Here is an 18,331-nt window from a genome sequence, read left to right as displayed (position 1 = left end):
GGTGGTTTTGGCTGCTGAATCCCTGTCACTGCTTTTAGTGGTGCTATTCAACAGTTTTGTTTGGCAGAGCTCTTCATTGTTACAGGGGTGATATCAGGTACACATTGGAGTAGTTAACAAACAGAGACTGAGTTGTTTAAGGAGGATCTACAACTGTTCTGCATTCTCCCTGGGTAGCCCTGACTGCAGAATAAGAGAAGCAAGCTTCACACCTGCTTGTCATGAGAGAAAGGTGATCGTTTAGGAATCGTCACAGAACAGCGAACATTATGCTTGTGCAGAGTCACACGGCATGGGAAAGCAGAAATGCAGTGCAGAACCGAGACAGTGCCAAGACTGATTGATGCCCAAAAGCTATCGAGATACGGCATTTGGAAACAGAGCAAGGACACGAAAGACAAAAGATTCCTTTAGCTAATGGCTCATAATAGTTTAATCAGTAAATGCAGCTGTGGCTTATGTAAGGCAAAAACTGTATATCGGAAGCATGGGGAGTGCAATAAAATGATTCTGTTTGCATGTGGGGTCTGTGCCGTCAATCTGAACACCAGACAGGCCACCCCTCCTCAGAAAGGGACGCAAGGCTTGGGCTCACGCAGCGGCTGCGCTTAGCGACGGACGCGAGGGCAGCCGTGGCTCGCCTCGCTGTGCCGGGGCTGTCCGCCGACGCTGCCGGCAGGGGGCAGCGGGCCGAGGCGCTGCGGGCCGCGCGGGCGGGTCGGGGCGGTGGCCGGCCAGCGCCCGCCCGCAGCTGCGCCGCGGCGCCGTAATGGCGGCGCTGTCATAACGGCCCGCGGCTCGCGGCGCCCTGCAGCCGACGCCATGCTGCCTGCCGCCCGCCGCGCCCCGCCGGGCAGCGCCCGGGACACCGGCCTCGCCTTCTACGTGCTCTGGGGCCTGCGGGAGCCGCCGTGGCGGCTCGGCAGGTGCGGGCAGGTGCCCCGGGGGCTGCGAGGGAGAGGTGGGGCCGGGCCGGCCCCGACCCTGGCTCTGTCCCTGTCGGGGTCCAAGTCGAAGGGTGGGCTCCCCCTCGGGCTGGGGATGACCGCCTGGCCTCGCCTCGCTCACGGCTGTGCTCTTCCCAGGCTACCACTTACTTTCTTCACTGTATACCTGCACAGTCTCCACTTTAAAGGACACAGACTCTCTTCTTTCACCTTCCCCCAGCATAAATGTGTTTTTAAGCCTTTTCATATATATTTGGGAGCCTCCATTTTACTCCTTGGTGATAGTCTCAGTTGTCTGTTTTTGTTCTTCCCTCCCCTCGCAGCCAGTCCAGCAGGATGGGTTTCCAGGTCTGGCTGCCCCTGCCGTTGCCGCAGCAGCTGGTGGTGTTCGGGCTGGGAGACTGGAGCTGCTACTCCGCAGACACGTGCATCGTGGTGGACGTGCTGGTGTCCGCAGGCATCGCGCCACAGCGGGTTGGCGTGCTGGAGCACACGCACAGGTCATGGCTGGGGTCAGGACTGGTGGCCTGGGAAAGCTTTCTGCTCTGTGGTGCTGCCCGGTCCTGCTGGTGTCATCTCAAAGCTGCTCGGGCCTGTTGGTCCTCCACCATGATGTTCCTCTCTAGTGATACTTTCACGTTCCTTTCGGCTGCTTTTATGGAGGGATCTTTTTTTCTTTGGAGTGTTACCAGCTAGTGTAGGGGCAGGAATTTTCCCCAATCAATGTCATTTGTGGGCTGAAAACCCGTGGTCCTCTGTGCAGGTCTCTGGTGTGGGAGGGTGACTGGAGGACAGATATTTCCATGGCCTCACTGAAAGAAATGGACAAAGGCAACCCTGTGAAGCTTGTCCTGACTGTCAATGGACAGGTAAAGTTACTGACAGCCTCTTTTCTTCCTGCCCCGTGTCCCTAATGTTGTCACTTCTGAGCTACAGAACTTCCTCACCTATCCTCTCCTTTTTCTTGCTACCCCAAGGCAGATCTGCCTCAGGTGGCTCCGTTAATGCATTTCTATGCAAAGCCGAAACCATCTGTGGTGCTCTAGGCCCATTCCCTAAACACAGCATTGCCAAAATGCCTTGTGTGGCCCCAGGAGATGAGCAGCAGAGAGTGGTTCGCTTCCAGTTCCCCTCTCTCATGGGCCTGGGGTACTCACACAGTTGTTTTCCCGTGTGGATCTAGCATCTCACAGTGCCTGGCTTTGCTGTTCGGTTGGCTCTGGAGGTCAAAGCTGGGCTATTTCCCTGCAGGGAATCTGTCCTTGCAAGACATCTTTTTGCTCACCCTTTGTGGCTGGAGGCTTGCACATTTGGTGTGTCCTTTTCTTCTCCCTGTTGTTGCTGTTTCTGCTGCAGCTTCTCCGAGGTGTCTCCAGCAGTACACCTGCCCACCCCTTCCTCACCCCGGACACCACCCAGTCACCAGTGCTCCCAGCAGATGATATGCCCCTTGTCCAGGACCTGGAGGATCCTACTGTGGTGTGTATACCCTGGAGCCTTCCTCTTGTTATTTCACCCTCTTCTTAGGTTGCAGCCAGCAGTCTGAAAACAGACAACTAAGCCTATTGCAGCAGGTGGCCGCATTGCTCAGCATGTATTTGTCAGCAGAAATGGTTGGCATGCCGGTCATTTAGGACTCAATAGGAAGATGAGCCTTAAAACAGTCACTAAATGAAAATAATCTCTGGCCCAATAACAAATAGCTCACAGTAGCATCAGGTTTTTTTCTTCAGGGCTGACCTGAATGAGACTCTTGTCACAGATAGAGAGTCAGAGCCCAGAGGTGACTGCTAGAATGCCCAGGCCTAGGAGGAAGGACGTCCACCCGCTGCTGAGGACCCTGGCAGCGACCTGTGCCCTGAAGCCACCATCTGGCAAGGTGGAACCCAGTGAGTCCTGGAGGAAGAGTCCTGTCCACACCAAGAAGCCCAGGAAGGTTTTATTTGAACCCACAGTGTCCGAGAGAAATCTTGATGAAGAAGGTAACTCTGTCAGCTCTTTATTTTGCAGCTCTTGTCTGAGCTACCTGTCAGTGCTGCTGGGCAACAGCATCTCAGACCATTTCTCTGTAAACTTCCAAGGCAGGGTGGGCTTATCTGTCTTGGCTTGCAGAATACCGAGAACTACTCCTCAGTCCTGGATTAACTACTTCATGGATTTTTTCTTGTTGAGAAAAGGGCAAAAACAGAACATAGGATACTCTTAGTACCCTTTATAAATGCAGGCACATATTGTTAGCTTTGGTTTAGAAAAGAGTCAATTGAGGCAGCAGAAGGTTACCTGCTGTGAAGTTCTGTAAGCTCTCAGTTTGTCTCTTCCCTTAACAGCACACTGCTTGGTCCTGACAAGACACTGGTTATTATTAAAGTATAGAGAATATGAAAAGGAATGTATCTGGAGAGTAATTGTACTGACTTTTCAGTAGTGAGGATGTAGCTGACAAAGGGTTTGGAAACAAGACCTTAAGCTTCTGGAGTGTGAATTCCTCTCCAGGGTGTGACCAAGTTTGCATGTAAATATTTGACACTAACTTGGTGGTCCCCATGTGAAGTGCCTTCCCGGGGCTTGGCTTGCTTCCCACAAAGGCAAATACAGCTCCATTATTGAGGTGCTTCCACTGTGAGCAGTGTCCCGGGTGGGGAAATGAGTTTCCATCAGAGGGTACAGTGCAGTGAGGATGGTTTGATGGCAATCCAAGGAAGCATGCCCTGCTCATGCCTGTCTTCTGGATTTCTTCTGGCAAGACCTTCTTCAGGAGTCTTGGTCTTGCGCCTTGTTTAGTGCAGTGAGGTAGCTTTGTGCTGGGAGTTGGAGGAAGGGCTCTTAAATGGGGAGCTGATCACTTTCCAGGATATGTCTGCTGGGTGCTTTCTTTATGGGGCCACCTCTGTGTTTCCTCTGCAGATCTGGCAGTGGAGGAGTTGCGAGGTGAGGATCTGGTTCCTAGACCCTGGTTTGTCTTTTCAGCCACTCGTTCCCTTTAACGTCACAGACCTCTCGTGCTTCATCCTTTAACTCTCCAAAGATCCAGAGTACCAAGTAGGTTCCTCTCCATGCAATTTCCCTCAGTATAGGTGCCATCGGTACTGTCAGGCTCTCCAACATGCTTCTGTGCCCCCCACCCCGGATCTCAGGCCCACCTTTGGGTGCATAGCCCTTTGAGGCAAAGGGTAAGATGTGGAATAGGCTTTGATTTAGAAGTATTTTTTAGCTTTCCTAGCCAGCTGCAGGGTGGCTGGGAGAGGAAAGGAAGGAGAACAGTAGAGTATGAGAAGTACCTCTGGAAGCAGCTACAGCCTTCTGGTGGCTAACAAGTACTCAGGCACTAACAAGCTGTTCCTGGGCAGCGTTCCCTCACAAGGAGTAACACGGGGGATAGCACAGCTGGGATGTTCCTTCTAAGGATGAGTAATCAATGGGGGGCATCCAGGCCTGTCTGAAGTGGCAGCCTGTTTGTGTCCTACATCCAGCCAGACTCGTTGGTAGGTCCTTCTGCTAGCGATGTCCCTCCTCATACAGCAATTACTCTCCAAAGCCAACAGAAAATCTTCCTCAGGGAGCTGTTTCTCTTGCCACTTGAGAGGGAAGGGCTCCCATCTGCCTTGTTCTTCCCAGAAGGGAAGGGAGCTGGAGGTGTATTACTTGCCTGTGCTCCCAGTGCTGCGCTCTCCCCAGCAGGCAGCCCCAGCCCGCGGTGGTGCCACGCCATGTGTCTGAGTGACCTGCACACAGCTGTGCTCATTGGGGGAGAAGGGGCCGGGCAGCAGTCCTGCAAGGATGCACTCTGGAAGCTGGAAATTGGTGAGGACTCTGGTGCCATCTTTTGACTTTGAGGCAATGGGGGGACTGGAGAACAACTTATGGAGACGGGAGGGAGTACTGTACATAGAGAGGGGACAGCAAAGGTGTCACACCTCCTAGCATGGTCACTAGGCTGAGCTGACTGTGTTGGGTGCCGTGAGAGGCTGTGAGGTTGTATGTGAGAGCCCACCAGGAGCTAAGGTGTAAGTTCTGAAGAGAATTGGGTGAGTTTTAAGGGGTAAAAGCAATACTGGTTTGCATTCTGTGTCTGATGGCTGGTGGAGAAGTGTGATACAATTCCAGTGCCTTGCCCCTCACCATTCCTCTCTTCCATTTTGCTATTCCCTGCTTAATTAGTGTTCCCCTTCATTCCTTACACATAAACATTTCTTTATGAGTCCTCTCTAGCCCTGAATCAATGGAGAGGAGAAGATGAAGGGAGTGATGTCCTGGATAAAAATTGTATGATGTTTTCTTTAAATCTGGAGAAATTGAGAGCATCTTTGCTCCCACAGACAATGAGTTCTGGCTTCCAGTGGATTTCCAGCTACAGAATGCCCAGCCATTGTGCTTGCATGGCCACACAGCTACCTATGACCATGACACCAAGCGTGTCTATGTCTTTGGGGGCATGAGGCAGAACAAAGACTACAGCAGCATCTACATTCTGGACACAGTCACCTGGAAATGGCTCCTCGTGGCTGTAAGTACTGCAGTTCTTCCAGGACAAAAGCACAGGAGGGGTGGCAGGTCCTGCCTGAATGTGGCAGTTGATGTGCCTGTATCCTTACTCCAGTAGTCTCAGTGCGCTGCTGCTGCAGGTTGTGTGAGCTGCTGTGAGGGTTGACAGATATAAGAAGGCTATGTTGAAAGGCCACAAACTTGGCAGAAAGCAGGGGCTATGCCTACAATGAATGAAGCAAGGTGAAAAAAAGTGGTTGCTGCAGGATGCTGTGTCTAAGAAGGGTTGTGGGTGGGTGGTACTGTACAAGTGTCAGAGGCAAATGGTGGGTGCTGTTGAGAGCTGCACTGGATCCTGAGGTCAAGAGCTTATCTTCTCCAATCACAGACTGCTCTGAGCACAGCAGATCTCTGAGCTCTTTAGTTTCCTGTCACAGAATAAGTGTGGATGAGATCTTTCTGTTCTCTGTCATCTTCTGAGGAGTTGGACAGGAGGTTGACTTCCCTCTCTTGTCAGAGCATTCTGGTGATGCACAGTATGCAAAGGATGCACTGTTTGCCTGTGTGGCAAAGATCTGGCTGGGGAGCCAGTAAAGTGAAAACAGAGACTCGTCAAAGTCACTGCGTGATGTGGGCCCCTTTCCTATGGCTCATGCAGCGAATAGGGCACTTCTTGTGACAAATGTACGTTGAACTTTTGCCAGGCTAAAGGGAAGGTGCCAATGCTCACCCACCACACTGCAACTATCTACCGCAAGGAGCTCTTTGTTTTTGGAGGGACTTTCCCCAAAAAGGCATCACTGGCAGATGGAACCTGCAGCAATAGGCTCTATGTCTTCAATCCAGAGCATGAAATTTGGTACCAGCCCATCTCAGAAGGAGAGAAGCCTCTGCCTAGGCTTGGGTGAGAGCACTCTTCTTCCAAGCCCTCTAAAATAGATCAGGAAACCTCCACTCATCTTCCCTCCCACTCCAGTATAATTTCCTAAATATTAGGTGATTGTTCTTTGCCATTTACTCCTCAAGATAGGCTATGATTTGAGCAAAGTGGCTCCTACTACCTCTTGTCATGAATTTGGATGGGCTGCAGTGGCTAGGGGCACAGGCGGGTGCAGACTGAAGCTGGGGCAGTGCAATAGCTGAAGCCAAAGCTGAAACGTCAGTATGGGGAACTTGCTGAAGATACTTTGTTCACTTGCCGATTCTGTGCCAGGCATTCAGCTACTCTACTGAAGAACAAGCTGCTGATTTTTGGGGGTCGGGGAACTTCTCTCTACCTGAGTGACATGCACATCCTGGATCTGGGTAAGAAAGCATGCCAGGTGGATGCCCTGGGAAGGTCTGTTCTAAGGCAGGGACTGGGGAATGAGGAGTGCTTGATACCGAGCATTTGGCTTGGTATTTGGTGGATATTTGGTAGCAATAATGTTATAACAACTTCTGACTAGGCAATGGAGATGGAAAACTATGGGGTAAAAAAACCCCATCTTTCTGGAGGAAGAGGGGGGAGAATGGGAAAAGCCAAGAGATGGCTCTTTTGGATGAAGCTGGGTAGCAGAGATTTCAGGTTGCTGATGTGGCAGAGTATGGGAAGTTTTGTCTAGTTATGAGGCTGGGCTTTTTGGGCATTTCACCTGCCTTTTCCCTGGCTTTCAGGTTTCATGGAGTACACACCAGTCCCCCTCCTCACAGGACAGCCTTCTGCACGTTGGTAAGCTCTGTTTCAGGCCCAGAAGCTATCTTCCTCTGTCCCTTGTCTTTGAAGCCAAGTTTAAATAGTGCTTGTGATCAGAGCCAGTTGCATATCTTTGTTTAGCTAGTAAAAATACAGTGGATGGTCCCTTTGCTGTGGGACCAGAACTTCCTGTGCTATGTTAGTTGGTGCCTATAGAGTGTGGGAGGGTACATACCCTTTTAGTCTCCCTGGAAATCTGCCTTTCAGGCTAGGGGAGATTTTCTGCTGTGTGTGTGAACTGCATTGCTTGCTGTTTGGTCTCCACAGTACCTGGAGTACAGCAGACACACAGAGTGGAAGGAACTCTTGTACCAGGTATATGCTATTCCTAAAGGAAACCTGCTAGAACAATGACCTATATCAGACCAAAGCCCAGCTAGCCTGCTGTTTCACTCCACAGAGCAAAACATAGGAGTTTTGATGGATCCTTCTGATATAATGAGGTGCTTTTCAGGCCTGATTACAGCCTGACCTGCAGAGGCAAACAAACAGCTCCTTCAGCTTATTCAGCAAGTCAGGGCAGAAAAGAAGTAGAAGTTAACTTCTATTCTGCAGCTCAAGCTCCCAGGCTGCTGCTGGAGCCTGCCCACCCCTGCCCATTGCTGGCTGAAGCAACCCTGGGAGGTTTTGCTGTAGTCACCTGTCGGCTTTGCTTTGGCCACAGTTTTCATGCAGCTGCAGCAGTGTCGGACCAGAAGGTTCTCATCAGTGGAGGCTGCAATGCCAAGGGAGCTCTGCAGGATGCCTTTGTCTTCCACCTAGGTGAGTGACCCTCCCTCCCTGTTTCCATAGCTGCAGGTGACTGTGGAACTGCAGCGGTGTTTTGGAACACCTAGCCTGGTGCCTGTGTTTCATCCCTCGCCCTGGGAATGTGCCTGTCAGTATCCATAGCCCCTTTCTGCTTCAGACACTTTTTCCTGGAGTACGGTGATCCACCATGACCTCTGCTCTGTGCCCCGAGCTGGCCACACGCTGCTTGACCTGACTCCTGCCCACCCCATGGATGTGGGCCAGGAGAACAAAGAGGAGCATAACCTGCACACAGTGTTGGTCTTTGGGGGCTCCAACTGTGCCGGGACCTTTTACAACAGCACAGTCAAGATCCGGCTGGACCTAGGGTAACGCACAATGCTCTGAATGGGCCTGGAACAGCCAGGGTTCTTCACTAGCCTGAGTACACACATAGATGGCAATAAATGAGTCCAAGCTCTGTGACAGTCCAAGTATTTATATGTAGCTGAATGTTGCCTTGGCACAAGAACTTGTGGGGTTTGGAAAGCCTTTCGGAAGGCTGTGGGTATTGCCCTCTTTGGGGGGCTGATACATAGCATCAGAATGGCAAAATTCCCTCTCATATCCCTGGCTTGGTACCTGGGTGCCAAAACATTCAGTGGGATCTGAGCTGAGCTTGCAACAGGAACAGAGTCACAGGCTCTTGCTTCACAGGTTTCTGGAATTCCAAGGGTGCTTTCGACCCCTGAAGGTGACTCAAGTGTTGGGTTTGATGTGGGACAAATGGAATGGGATTTACAGATCTTCACAGTGAAAGTACAGGCTTGATTCTGGTTTGGAGGGAATCTGGGATGGGATTCCCTTGGGCAATAGTCTGCAGCTGGGAAAACACCTAGAGCAGCACCTGAGGATGGGAAAAGGAAGTGAATGCCATATTTTTTCAGTGTATGGGAGGGAGCTAGGTGTGTTGTCACAGATTTTAATAAATTCTGCAAGATTGCTGCTAGACCTAAGGAAGAGGCACAAGTCGGCTGTCTTGGGTAGTAATTCTCTTATTGCAACAAGTGAAAGACTTCTGATTGTTGGCTCTTGCAAGACTCATGGGATCCAGCAAGGGTTGGGATTAAGCCGTCGTCCGTCAGAGACTAGCTATGTTCCTATTCATGGCACTGATAATTGTGCTATAGCTCCAAGAGAGCTGCAAGAACAAGCAGGCCTGCTGGGCTAGTAGCACACTGTGTACACTGCTTCCCTGATACTCTTTCTGTAGGTGGTAGGAAGAAGCAGCCCATGGAGTTCAGAATTGGCTCAATGCCTCACAGTTTATACTTATATTCCCCAATCCCAAGCCATACAAAGGGGACTTATAATATATGGATGCTTCTGCTTTAATCTGCTTCATGGAGATTCATCAGATAGAAAAAAAACCCCTATTCCACCCCAGATGAAAGTGAGACAATAGAACTGAGGCTTCTTGCTGGTACTGAAGTCCTACTAAAGATTTAGCTGTTGTCCTCTTTGTCGCTCCAGCTTCAGCTTCCTTGATTTAATGAGAACAAGGGCTTCAAGCTCGCAACTCTGCAGGAGTATCTGGCTGTCGGGATGGGTGGCTTACTTGGAATGCCTCTAACTCCAGGAGAGCTTTGTTTATTCTGGTTATTGTGGGATATGGACCCAGGTCCACCTTGAATCTGCAAAAGGAAACGATTTTGCAAGGTACTATGAGTTGGTCAGCCAGTGCAGCAGTGAGCAGAAGGGGAGAGCTGTGTGCTGTGCCTGCCAAGTAGAGGAGAATCTCACAGGCTGGGTTATGTTTGCATTAAGAGAAAAGATTTATATTTGTAGGTTTAAAAGCAAATGCTAGAGGAAAAGTTAGTTCTTACATCTTCACTAGGTTTTTAAATGGTGTGCAGCACAGGGCAAAAAGGCACTGTGCTTCTCCTGGGAATCCTGCAGCCACTATTTGCATAGGTTTAAGACTCAGCAAATATAGTCAGATTACTCTTTTTCCCCTGTGTTCAGTGCAAATATAGGGCAAACAGGGAGAGAGGATGTGGATTGTGGATAGCCTTTGCTTTTCTAAGGACATAGATCAAGTTTCCTCCAGGGGCCTCTGAGAATAGAGCACAGCTCCTTATTTTCAAGCTCCCAAAAGAGACGGTATTTATGACATGGCAAACTTCACACAGAGAAGAATCTGTAACTGGATGGGGCAGGCAGGAGGGATGCTTTCCTAACAGGCACAAGGAGCAGCAGAAGGTAACCCCTGACAGCCCAGCACAAGGAGTAGGTGCTCTTCAAGAGAGTTTAGCCTTCATTACCTTTCAGCATTGGCAACTTGAGGCACCAAGCACAGATCAGCCATGGAAACCTGCAAGTGTAGCAGAAAAAAAAGGTCAGAGTCACTGAGAGCCTGTCCCATCATGCTTCACTCTACTGGCAGCCTTTGAGAGCAGGGTAGAAATTATTTTATCAGCCAGCACAGGGGAGTTGTCACGACACTCTCATTTGTTAATCCAGCATTAATAATACAACAATGGTGCAAGGAAAAGAACTTCATGGCAGTCACTGGTAGAAGATGCCATCAGCCTTTAGGGAGCTTCATATTTACCAGCTGATTGTGACAACCTTGAGGACACAGTGCTTCTATGGCAACTGCCTCTGAGCAAACAAATCTGCTGCAAAGCTGCACATGGCTGGGGAAAGATGAGTAAATGTTGCTTGTTTGCATTGCAGGAGTATCAAGCAGCTCCTGCCAATGTCAAGACCTGATATGTGATAGGGCCTTTGCAAACAGGCTCAGGGACTCACAATCTGAAAAGAAGACTCAAGGACAATGCAGCTAACTGCCTATCTGCACAGAGACACCCTCACCCCCCTCCTCAGGTCACAAAGCTCTGGGTGCCTCTCAGGGCACACATTAGTCTCCAATGTAAGATCTCCTAACTAGCTCTACCTTACCAAGGGCTCCGGTTCCATAAGGCTCCCATTAGATGGTTCTCTGCATCACAGGATGTTGCGGGAACTGTCTTTTTTCCAGGCTTTTACCGGAAAGATCCAGTTGCCTGTGAAACAGAACTACTAGATGCAAGAGGCGTGCGTGGCCTCTAGCTTGACACAAGTCAGAACAGCTTGTATGTGAGCTATATGAAATCTGTCCACGTTAAAATTGGACAAAAGGAGCAGAAAAATACAACTTTGTGAAAGGTTGCACAAAACAAAGCCAAGAACTGAACCTCTTTTCTTGAGCCAAGCTTTTCCCCTATGGCAGGACACTTTGAATTCCAACTGTCTTAAAGATGAAATATATATAATCTGTTTCTACATCCTCTAGTAGCAGCCAGATCCTAGACACAGATGCAGAATCTGACCAACAGCAGGTTATAGTCAGGGACAAGCAAACATCTCCCTAACTTTGCAAGTCAGTAGTGGCCTAAGTGGGATCCAGGGTGCTGTTTTTCTTAAGGTGAAAGCTCTGCAGGCACAGGATGGGGTTGTGCTGTGTCTCCACAACTAATTCCCTTTCCCATGACACTGAAAGCACTGGGGTTTTCAGTTCTGCAGTGGGACATGACACTCGCTCAGATACTTACTTCATCCCCCACACAGTAGCGCCCGGCAGTGTGCTGCAGAATCTGCTCCAGCGCTGTCAAGAGAGGTGGTACAGTAGAGTGAGGCATTAGAAACTCATTTGAAAAGGATAGCAAAGCCTTTTGAGACTGGGAATTATGAACACGGGCATTTTGACCCTGAACTGAGTATGAAAAAGGAGTGATTTGGGACAGAACCTAAAAAGAACAGAAATCTTTGCATCTGTCCAGAAGTGAAGATGGGTCTGCCATTCTAGCACATGGGGAGAAAGGTTTTGAGGGAATAAAAAGCACCCCGTTTCTCCCACGGAGGTGAAGAAATAATCTGCTACTCACTAGATCCTGTGGGAGTTTGCCATCAGAAATCTTTTGTCTGATTACAAAAGCATACAAATATAGATTGATAGAACTTTGAAACAAAATGCACCAGGTTGGGAGCAGCTGGGTGGAACAAGTAAATGCTGTCAGCCCTCATGCTTCAGGGTGAATCAACTGCTGTGGTGCACAGGATGGCCTCAGGCTTCCCCTCTTCCATGTGCAGCAGAACTGTCCTGTGGACAGCACCTTTCTTCCAAGACCCCAGAGAGCTACTGGTCCCTGACAGCTGGCATGAGGAGCTGTGTCTCTGCCAGCAGGACAGGCCCCCAGCACAGCAGCCTGGGGAGCTAGGTCTGTTCTTCTTGAATAGGAAGGTTGGGCCCCAGTGGTGCAGCGTTTTGCAGGGTCAGTGGAAGTGCTGATCGCTTTGGCTGTGAGACGCACCTTGAAAGCCAGACATGATGCAGCTCTGAGCCCATTCTGTCTTTCTCTCCCCCATTTGTTTCAGGACACTCAGGTTCTGTGAAGAGAAGCCATCTCCAGGTTAGACTGGCTGCTGCTGGCTGGATCTTGCCCACTGCCTTGTCCAGTGGAGGAGAGGGCAGGTGAGGAGTTGCCAAGCCTGAACCCTCAGCTGAAGTTCAGCCTGCTGGGTCATCCCAGACCTCACTCTCATCAAACCACGTACCTTGCTCTACCTTTCCTCTAACAGCTGCCAGGGATTCACTTTGCCTCTGCCCTTTGGGTTGTTCAATTGCCTTCTTCTTAAAACACCCTAGACCTAGCAGTAAAATGACAGGGGTTTGTCTGTTTCTGGAAAGAACCCTGGGATGCTATAGATTTTCTTTGTATGAAATACTGACTTGGTGGCATTGTCGGGTCAGGCAGAGGCTGAGCAGCAATTTTTACCTGCTAACACACAGACTTAAGGTCTGACATTATTGGCTGGCAACAATTTCAAGAGACAGCTTTTCAGAGATACAGGCTGCTGGAAACCCATGCTGGCTTTTCCATTTGCATAGGTATGAGAAGGCAGTACCTGGAGCGGCTGAATGCCAGAGGCAATGCTGTCAGCAATCATTCGAACCTGGGCTCTCTGCTTTGGGTCTTGGGGCAGGAGCCTGGGCTTAGGACGGGTGTCTTCTAGGTAATGAATTATAGCTAGCTGTAATGAACAAAGAGATAAGGAGAGGTTAGGGGAGAGCCAAGGAAAAGCTCACATCCTGAACACCTGGGGAAGGGGAGCTGATCCAAGAGAATACAGCAGCTTTTTAATGAAGTTTGTTACCAAGCCATGCAACAGAATATCCCCTTCGCTGTTTGCTTGAGACCTTGTTGTCCTTTAGCTCAGGTGTAATTTCAAGCAAAGCCCTAGCACAGCCATCTCAGTCAGATTACAGTGAGAGGTGGAATTACAAATTAAAGCTGAATTGAGTGGAAATCCTTGGCAGCAGTTTCCCAGCAAAGGCCATTGTTCCCAAATGAGACTGTTTACCACAAATACCATCTCTTTTCCAGTGCACAGGTGAGAGCTCTGGGGCAAAGCCATCCCCTCTAGGCTGGACAGCAAGCTGGAGTGGATGGTTAACAGGGCTGTGGCTGGTAACTCACCGACTGAAAAAGGGTGATGCCATCAATTTTCAAGGCTGGGACTTGCTGCATTGGATTCACTGCTTTGAATTCAGCAGAAAACTGTGGAAACAAACCTGAGATTAGAGCAACGAGAAGTTCTTCTTCCTTGTTTTCTTCCTCTTAGGACCCAGTTACCAAATTATTATTTTTCTTCTTTTTTTTACCTGCCTTTTCCCTCTGCCTCAGTACTAATATTTGTGGTAAGTTATGCTGTACTATTATCCTACAGCATGTTCTCTCTGGGACTCAGGGACCATGGCATCCAGGGCCAGACTGCCATACCTCTTGATAAATCACCAATACAAAGCCCAGGATGGATGGTACTGCAGCAGTGTCACTATTACTGTTCTAGTTCTCCAACTCTGTCTTAGCCCACATGGGCACCTTGAGTCGGGTGCACAACTCTCCACTATGGCCCCCCAGATAAGTTCTCAGTGAAGATCTCTTATGGTAACCCACCCCTTCCTTTGGCAGGCCCTTTGCAGTCCCTTGATAGACCACTTAGCGTCTTTTGGACACACAGCCCGTCACACGCACACTTTTTGGTGCTAACTGAATAAGGTCAGTCTGTGCTTAAATTGCAGTGCAGCTTCTCTGAGGTCTGTGCAGCTGATATATTCAGTTGTATTGTGCTAAGCAGGAGCAAAAGATCTTCCACTGTATGAAATTCAGTCACAGACGTTTTAGAGGAAGTCTCCTGCAGTCATCTTCTGCTCTCTTACATGCCAGGGAATACTGGCTGAAAGCAACTATTAATTACAGAGAAGTGGTGAGAAATTCAGTTGACTTCACCTGTGAGCTTTCTAGCACTAATCCCAGTTCTCTTAATGGTCCCCAAGTTCAGTACCACTGGAGAGAGCAATGGTAGCAGTATCCTTACCTGCTGCCCCCCATCCTTCAGCAGGTTCACTGGCACCAGGTCGTAGGAGATTCCTTTCAGAGCCAGTGCTAGGGAGAGCAGAGTGTACAGCTTCAGAAAGGCACACTGAGACAAGTTTCCTTGGTAATGGGCTCAGGGAAATGTTCTCCATTTGAAAAAAGAATGGCTTTAAAACCAAAAAAGACCCTGTCTCTCATGAAGGGAACGTGGCCTGAGTCCACCGAGAAGATAATGCTCTGGCAAAGGAAGGACCAAAGCACTAAAGATCAGTCCTGGCAAAACTACTGCATTTTTCAAAACAAGCTTTGCCACTCTGCAGCACAGCCTCACCTGGTTTGGCTTATAGAGGGCAGGGGACTCTGTGCTCACCTGCAAAACCTTGCTTTAGACTGTCTCAGTGCAAGTAGGAACCATTCCCAGCCCTGCTGAGCTCTCAAGATCTGGGCAGACCAGAGTGTGAGGCAGTGTCATGCAAAAGCAGAATGTATGGCCTCTCTAGATATAATGTGGAAGAAACAGCCATGTGCATCAAGTTAGCGTTACAAAAGGAGTAATTGCCTCTAACTACCTGCAAGCTGAGGGAAGCACTTCTCTTTTCCTCTCCATTTCCCCTGTTCTGGGTAAACCATGGCATTCCTTTCTCTTCCCTCCCACTGTGTTTGCTGATCTTTCTCTTAATAAGTGACTGATTAATGGGGTTAGTGAGGCAGAGGATACTGCAGTAGCACTGAGACAATAAAAGACACCAACACTGGATCTTACCAATTCTCACTCTCCAAGAGCAGGAACTTCGGAAGTAGCTGTAAAGTATGGGCTGAGAAAAGAAAAAGAGATATGGTGGGAACACCAGAGTATTGTAAGAGGAACAGAGCATGAAGACATTTCAGCAACTCTTAAGACAGGCAAGAGCAATATCTGGGGAGAGAGAGCTCCTTTCTGCCCATTCTGAGTGTACAGGTCATCTGCTGTCTCTCATGCTAGCCCTCTGAAGAGTTGCACCTGTGTTTCCAGCAATGCAGAACTGACCTTTGAAATTATGCCCTGCAAAGCTTCCCTCTTTGCCCCTATCAGCTGTTGCTAACTTCTGTCCCATCGTAGGTTTTTTTAACCAAATTCCCCACTGATTGTGCCAAGCACCTGCACTGGGTATTTGTGAGGCATGAGACAGCTTTTCCAGGCACACAGGGCAGGGCCAAGCCTCTTTCCAAAAACAAAACAGAATTTCTGGAGTTTGAGAGGAAGGTCAAGAGGGCTGATAATTCATTCCTACCCAATCTCTAGCACCAAGACAGCCTTCCTTGGGCAAGCTCTCACCTTTTCAGATGCCATGCTTAGCGTGTGCAATCTACTCCAGGAAATAAAACCAACTTCTTTGCTTTCTCTCTTAACTCACTGGGATGGGGGAAGGCTTCTCTCCTAAAGCCAATGAAAAAAGGACTATGCCCTCAAGTCCCTTCCCAGGACACAACAAACAGCCAGTCAAATCGATTCTGATGCAAATGGTGTGTTAGGCTACAGCCCCAGCCCTGATACCAGAAACATTACTCAGCTTTGAGGTTGGCAGCACATATAGGAACCATCCTTACTTCCCTAGCTTTTTGGCCAGAAATGAGACATCTAGCAAGTCTGTTGGGCTTTTAAGCAGTTGCCAATGTAGAAATATAGCCCTGGGGAACAAAACAAGGAAACCAAAGCCAGATGCAGAATTCCTGTTTCATAGGGAAGGACTGCCAGCTCCCTGAACAGGGGCTGCCTTTGTGGGGGAGTCCCTTAGGGACCTCCTGTACCACCCCCCCCATAAGCAGCAGCCAGTGCAGAGGGTTTTCTCCATTGCAGGCCTGGGAGAGGAGAGGCTATTATTCTGCTCCTGGGCCAACTTTGTGCAAAATACGAAGCTCGCTTTTGTGCATTATGGTTTTTTTCTTTCCACACAGGGAACTGGTAGTCATAAGTGTCCCTAAATAAACCTGTAATCATGTCTCTTTCATTCCACAGATCCCATGGCATGCCAGGGACGTCTCTGTGTTTCCACCCTCCCAAAGTACATAGAAATTATACCAGAGACTGACAGCAAGGCAGAAAAAGGCAGGGATTTGCTTACTGACTTACAATCTGTCAACAGAAAACTAGAAAGAACCCAAGGATCTCTGTGCTCCAGGTCTCTTTGCAAACTTCAGGCTTCTCTGACAGTTTAGGTTTGTTCAAGTAACTTGAAATGAGGTATGAATTTGATTAAATTAGCCAAAGTTTACTGGAGAAATGGTTCAGAAGTGAGGAGGGAAGTGATGTCAGTCTTGGCAAACTTTTGCTTCTGGAATCAGGACATCAAAAAATCTCAGCTATGCTTCTTTTCTAACGCCTGGCCTGCTGGGTTGCAGGGAAAGAAACAACAACTATGACTTTAAAAGGTAAACATACAGTATTCATGACATATTATTTTTAATTGTTTTTCCTGGGGACCTTGCTGATGATTTTTTTGGCTCAGAAATTCATGTCCTTCACCACATCTGTTTTGGGCTCTCTCTGAGACATTTCTCCTGATGTTCTCTACAGTTCCTTGTTGTTTTTGCAGCCTGTATTATCATTTGCAATAAGCTGTGCTAAGCTAATGGCTTTGCTCTGTAATTTCAAGGCCCTGGGAGATTTCACCAAAAAGGACAGAGAAAACAACCCATCCCTCAGCTGGGAACTGTGTCTCCAGAGGCTGAGGCCTGGAGTGACCTCTTAAGTTCACGTTGTTTTGTTCCCAGCAGCAAGGCAGAGCAAAGGCAGAATAATCAACTAAATAAAGACTAGAGACAGCAGGAATGTTTTGTCTTCAGTGTACAGATCCCAGAATGACATTATATCTAGCTGACCTCAGAGGAAATGCTGAGCACAGGCCAGGGAAGGAGTGGAGAACTGCCTCCATTTACAACCCTGTGATGTATAATCCCCATAAACCACAGATTAGACCAGCTGGAGGTGGGAGGGTAGCAGGAGAAAAACATTTGCTTGATTTCTTGTTTGGTTCTGTTTTCATGTCCAGAATCAGTGGTTCAGTGAGGAAAGTTTGGATTTAAATCCCAGTCCAGAGTAAATATTGTTTCACTCTGGAGGATGATGGAAGAAACAACTCAAACTGTGTGTTGAGCTTTCGGGTTTCCAAGCCTGCCTGCTTCAGTATGGTCTCCCCTGCAACACTACCTCTTTCCAGGCTGTATTCAGAATACACTTAGAAAGGCAAACTCCTTCACCCACTTGTTGAGACTCATCACTCCAAGCAGCCTGCAGACAGGGACCCATACAGGGCCCATGTGGGACACGAGAGAGAACACTGCTCTTTGGAGCCTTGAGAAGGGAAACCTCAGTGTCTGCAACTGCTCTGTGTTCTGCTAGGTTAAAACTCCAGGTATATGGAGAAGGAATACATGTGCTCTTAAACTCTCAGTGTCCCTGCAGCAGGCATTTGTGTGAACAGCTCACATGGATCAACTATGTCAATTTAAACACCATTGCTACTTTGAAAGGCGTTAGCTTTGTTACACGTGGGGGCAAATTCCTCGCTCGCCGCTGAGGCAGCCGTGAGTGCAGGCCAGAGCAGCAGGACTCAATGTAAGAGACGCTGCGTACGGAGGTGCAGGCCTCCCGGTAACCTCCCGGCCCGGCTAGGGAGTGCGGGGAACCTGGCGCTGACGGAGGCCGCGGTCCCAGACAGCTACCGAGACGGGCGGAGGGCTGACCCGAGCGAGGCCCGCACCGCCGCCCCGAGCCCCGCTCCTTGCAGCTCCGGCGCCGCCGGGCCGCCCGCCGCCCTCCCGCGCCTCTCGGCAGGGACAGCGCGGAGCCGGCGCCGCGTACCTTGGCCGCGGCAGAACTCATCCCGCGCCGCTCAACAGGGGCTGGACCGGACCGGCCGCGGGGCTGTCCCCGCACCGCACCTCAACTGCTGGGCGCTGCCCCGCCGGGACTACACTTCCCGGCGTGCGCCGCGCCCCGGCGGCCTCCCGGGATGCGCCGCGCCGGGGCCGGTGCT

At 49.6% G+C, this 18,331-nt stretch overlaps 3 protein-coding genes across 5 annotated transcripts in view; 2 read left to right on the top strand and 1 right to left on the bottom strand.

The window, feature by feature from the left end:
* The first annotated feature begins 822 nt into the window (after positions 1–822).
* Positions 823–8,347, top strand: LOC104554682 (uncharacterized). The gene is made up of 13 exons (XM_061998489.1): positions 823–926; positions 1,271–1,447; positions 1,711–1,816; positions 2,304–2,426; positions 2,710–2,929; positions 3,852–3,875; positions 4,623–4,748; positions 5,264–5,451; positions 6,134–6,333; positions 6,643–6,734; positions 7,086–7,140; positions 7,829–7,926; positions 8,072–8,347. The coding sequence occupies exons 1-13, from the start codon at positions 823–825 to the stop codon at positions 8,284–8,286; spliced, it is 1,728 nt and encodes a 575-aa protein (XP_061854473.1). The 3' UTR covers positions 8,287–8,347.
* A 325-nt stretch (positions 8,348–8,672) lies between these two features.
* On the bottom strand, positions 8,673–18,317 carry GSTZ1 (glutathione S-transferase zeta 1). Of its 3 annotated transcripts, none has more exons than XM_010197786.2 (9): positions 15,631–16,039; positions 15,079–15,130; positions 14,317–14,384; positions 13,416–13,496; positions 12,844–12,969; positions 12,249–12,324; positions 11,490–11,542; positions 10,218–10,267; positions 8,673–9,587 (listed from the first exon to the last, which is right to left on the bottom strand). In XM_010197786.2, the coding sequence occupies exons 1-9, from the start codon at positions 15,643–15,645 to the stop codon at positions 9,461–9,463; spliced, it is 648 nt and encodes a 215-aa protein (XP_010196088.2). In that variant the 5' UTR covers positions 15,646–16,039; the 3' UTR covers positions 8,673–9,460. The 3 variants fall into 3 exon arrangements, with proteins under 3 accessions (XP_010196088.2, XP_061853643.1, XP_061853642.1); XM_061997658.1 differs by lacking the exon at positions 15,631–16,039 and adding an exon at positions 18,157–18,317 and having other exon boundaries at positions 8,675–9,587; XM_061997659.1 differs by lacking the exons at positions 15,079–15,130; positions 15,631–16,039 and adding an exon at positions 18,157–18,315.
* The window catches only part of POMT2 (protein O-mannosyltransferase 2), a 29,285-nt gene continuing 28,828 nt past the window's right edge, over positions 17,875–18,331 (top strand). Inside the window, exon 1 of the mRNA XM_061997657.1 lies at positions 17,875–17,910. The gene's annotated coding sequence lies outside the window, so the exon portion shown is untranslated. The remainder of the gene's footprint in view (positions 17,911–18,331) is intronic.

Source organism: Colius striatus, chromosome 6, assembly GCF_028858725.1.
Source record: "Colius striatus isolate bColStr4 chromosome 6, bColStr4.1.hap1, whole genome shotgun sequence".
In the NCBI taxonomy this organism is placed as follows: domain Eukaryota; kingdom Metazoa; phylum Chordata; class Aves; order Coliiformes; family Coliidae; genus Colius; species Colius striatus.
Note: the sequence above shows the minus strand (reverse complement) of the source record. Positions and strands in the feature narration are given on the sequence as shown.